The following is a 3,968-nucleotide window of genomic DNA, read 5'->3' as shown; positions in this document are numbered from 1 at the left end:
TAAAACGATTCGGCCATGTGGGTGTGATACAAGCAGTATGGAATGTGAATCCCTACCCAAGTGTGACTCCTGCCAGACTAAGCTGTGTCCACCAAAGTGTGACTGTGGGAAGCCTCTGCTCTACTGTGGTGAATGTCGTCGGATAGCACCTTGTGATTGTAACTGCTTGAAAGCCAAATGTTATGCCTGCGAGGGAACGCTCGTGGTTTTTTTTTTTTTTTTTTTTTTTTGCTTTCTCTCAAACAATTTTTTTCTATTTTTTCCGTGTTTAGGTACTAGCAGTATTGGAGTGCTTTTTGAACAAGAATAGGTAATTTAGTTTTTTTTTTTCGAACACTTCTCTCATCCCCCCATTGATTGTTGAGGACTCTATCAATCCTATTTTGTTGTTCATTTTCAATTAGATAGGTACTTTGTTAAATAAATTCTAATTGCATCTACCTATTCATGTATTCATCTAGGTGGGCACTGTAATTTTTTTCCCCACTTACTCATTCATTCAGTGTACCTAATATTTTATATCTACCTAGGTACCTTAAAAAAAGACTGTTTAGGCAATTATACGTAGAACGTAGAATAAGTTCTCCTTTGATTTTGACAGTATGTGCCTGGTTCAAATTAGGTAATTCAAAAATTCAGTTGAGAATACAAAAAGTACTTACCCCGATTTTGAAACTAATTTGTTTAAATGCCAAACATGGCCGTGATGCTTAGCGTGTAATCAAATAAATAAAATAAATAATTTGTTTAAATGCATACCTACTACACCCCTTTTCTCTCTCTCTCTCTCTCTCTCTCTCTCTCTCTCTCTCTCTGATGTACCTATCCCTCTCTCCCCCTATTGTTTTCTCGTTCTACTTTCATTCCCTCTCTCCTTGTTCCCCTTTTCTCTTCCCGTTTCTCTCTCCTCTCTCTCTCTATTCCACTCTCCTTTTCTATTTCTCTCTCTCTCTCTCTCTATCCCTCTATCCCTTTCTGGTTCTCCTTCTCCTCTCTCCCTCTCCCTCTCTCCCTATATTTTTTCCTCTCTCACACTCTCTTTCTGTCTCTCTTCATCCCTCCTACTCTCTCGTCCTTTCCCTCTTCTTCCTCTCTTCTTCTCTGCTTCCCCTATCTCCCTTTCTCTTTCTCCCTCATATTTGGCATTCCCATACCACGTAATATACATTGGAACAATTGAATTTATAATGTTATCTACCTCTGTCCATTCGTTTTGACCAGTGGCGGCTGCGGGAAATCGAATTTCTGACCACTAATGATAATAGAAAGTAAAAAAAGCTCGCACAGTTTCACCATAAATAAATATATTCATGATTCAATATGAAAATATGGGCACATAGTATGTCCCCTGATAGCATCACTCATCAAATATGCACGTCACCTACTGGTAGCATGGCTCATCAAATATGCACATAGTATGTCCCCTGATAGCATGACTCATCAAATATGCACACTTTCTCCTATCCTGTCTTCCTTCTCTCTTCGATTTCGGGACGAAAGACCATAGCAGTTACAGTTCCCTCTGTCAAACCTCTTAAAAAGAAAAAAAAGGACAGGACCGGGAAATGTCAGCCATACACGATTGGCCAAGTGGTCAGCTATCCGGGTACCATCCCCGCGCAACGTTCCTGAACTTCAGTGATTCATTCAACTTTCTACTGCCACTTGCTGACTATTATAATTTATAGATCAGTTGCGCTTACTTGGGTGATGTTTCAAAGTCATAGAGCAGGAAAAATGAGGACCAACGGAATTTTTCTTTTTCTTCTACGACTTCTAGATACCGAGATAAATCGATTTAAAAAAAAATCTGGTGTGAACATCACACGACTTTCTATTACATTAAGTCGGACAGTTCTAAAAGTTTCACTATTCGATTCCACGTGAAAAATCACATGGGATCAACTATTCACTTGCTTAATTGGTAACGGTTTACAAACAAAAGGGAAATTTGTTGACACAGGGGAGTATCGAACCCGCAACTTCTCAACTGTAAATCAGAGAGTGCTAAAAGTAGCACCATTCGATTCCGCGTGAAATATCACATGGGATTAACTATTCACTTGCTTATTACTACCTCTATTTCTCTCTCCCTCCCCTTTTCTCTCTCTCTCTCTCTCTCTCTCTCTCTCTCTCTCTCTCATGTACCTATCCCTCACTCCCCCTATTGTTTTCTCGTTCTACTTTCATTCCCTTTCTCCTTCTTCCCCTTTTCTATTCCCCTGTCTCTCTCTCTATCCCACTCTCCTTTTCTCTCTCCTCTCTCTCTATCCCACTCTCTTTTTCTATTTCTCTCTCTCTATCCCTCTATCCCTTTCTGTTTCTCCTTCTCCTCTCTCCCTCTCCCTCTCTCCCTATATTTTTTCCTCTCTCACACTCTCTTTCTGTCTTTCTTCATCCCTCCTTCCTCTCTCCTTCCTTCTTCCTCCCTCATACTTGGCATTCCCATACCACGGAGTATACATTGGAACAATTGAATTTATAATGTTATCTACCTCTGTCCATTCGTTTTGACCATCAGTGGCGGCTGCGGGGACTCGAATTTCTGACCACTAATGATAATAGTAAAAAAAAGCTCGCACAGTTTCACCATAAATAAATATATTCATGATTCAATATGAGAATATGGGCAAAGAAGAGGAAGAAGAAGAAGAAGAAGAAGAAGAAGAAGAAGAAGAAGAAGAAGAAGAAGAAGAAGAAGAAGAAGTAGTAGTGGTAGAAGAAACAACAGAAGAAGATGAAGAAAGGAGGAGGAAGCAGAGGAAAAAAAACAAAGAGGCATGGCTCAAATATGGGCACATAGTATGTCCCCTGATAGCATGACTCATCAAATATGCACGTCACCTACTGGTAGCATGGCTCATCAAATATGCACATAGTATGTCCCCGATAGCATGACTCATCAAATATGCACGTCACCTACTGGTAGCATGGCTCATCAAATATGAACATAGTATGTCCCTGATAGCATGACTCATCAAATATGCACGTCACCTACTGGTAGCAGGGCTCATCAAATATGCACATAGCATGTCCCCTGATAGCATGACTCATTAAACATTCACACGTCACTTATGTCACCACTCCGGGGAAATTTTCTCAAAATTACCCTCCATTTCCCCCGCGTGTTTTGAAAATATCCCTCTCCCTCTGTTCCTCCTCTCTCTATCTCTTCCCTTCCTCTCTCTCTCCCCTCTTGATGAAAATATGAAATCGACCATGAATTCCACCCCCTCTCAGAAATACTCCTAATCATTCCTCCCTCCCAAAATTAACCCCATTGTAGAATTTGTCCCCTGTTTACCTTCCTTACTCTCAATAGTAGCAGGTAGCACTATACACTTTTGGAAAATGTCCCCTAATTCCTCCGTTTTGCCTACCTGTTCCTTTCATAAACGTTTTAATCTTTATCTTTATTAGCATATATCCCATAAAATTTTAACCTTAATTAAAGTACAAGTAATTATAACCTTGTTATCCACATAAATTGATAATATATGATTGGGTAGCGCATGGGTGCTGTCTTATTAACGCCGCGCAACTGAGGTGTACGTAATTACAGATAAAATTAGTACCCGTCTTCGGATCTACGGATTTCCCCCTGTTAAAAAATCGCATCAATAAAATGAGTAATCGCTAAATCATCTTGTATATACGCGCACTCATCATTCACATGGTAATAAGCGGGTGGATTTTTTGCATGGTAAATAACCTGGGTTGGACGATGGTATGCGGTCGTAGGTTGAAAGTAGTTTTCTTTCCGCGATTTCTGACGGATAGCTTGGTCACGATAAGTTTTTAACCAATCAGTATTGTTGTTTTTAATCTTTTTATTTACACCCGTTCCACTACACCCGGTTATTTACCGGACTGCACAAAAATCCACCCGCTTATTTACCGATGTGCAATGGGATGAGTCGAAGCCCTAAAACACTCCATCTGGTATATACGATCGACTATCCAAATAA

General features: G+C 40.0%; 1 protein-coding gene across 1 annotated transcript in view; it reads left to right on the top strand.

Annotated features, from left to right (window-relative positions):
- Positions 1-37: 37 nt before the first annotated feature.
- Positions 38-3,968, top strand: part of LOC103520129 (NF-X1-type zinc finger protein NFXL1-like) — a 12,689-nt gene continuing 8,758 nt past the window's right edge. The window contains exon 1 of the mRNA XM_026831370.1: positions 38-158. Coding sequence (XP_026687171.1) covers positions 38-158 — 121 coding nt within the window. The remainder of the gene's footprint in view (positions 159-3,968) is intronic.

The sequence above is a fragment of the Diaphorina citri genome, unplaced genomic scaffold (genome assembly GCF_000475195.1).
Source record: "Diaphorina citri unplaced genomic scaffold, Diaci psyllid genome assembly version 1.1 scaffold3245, whole genome shotgun sequence".
NCBI classification, from domain to species: Eukaryota; Metazoa; Arthropoda; class Insecta; order Hemiptera; family Psyllidae; genus Diaphorina; species Diaphorina citri.
Note: the sequence above shows the minus strand (reverse complement) of the source record. Positions and strands in the feature narration are given on the sequence as shown.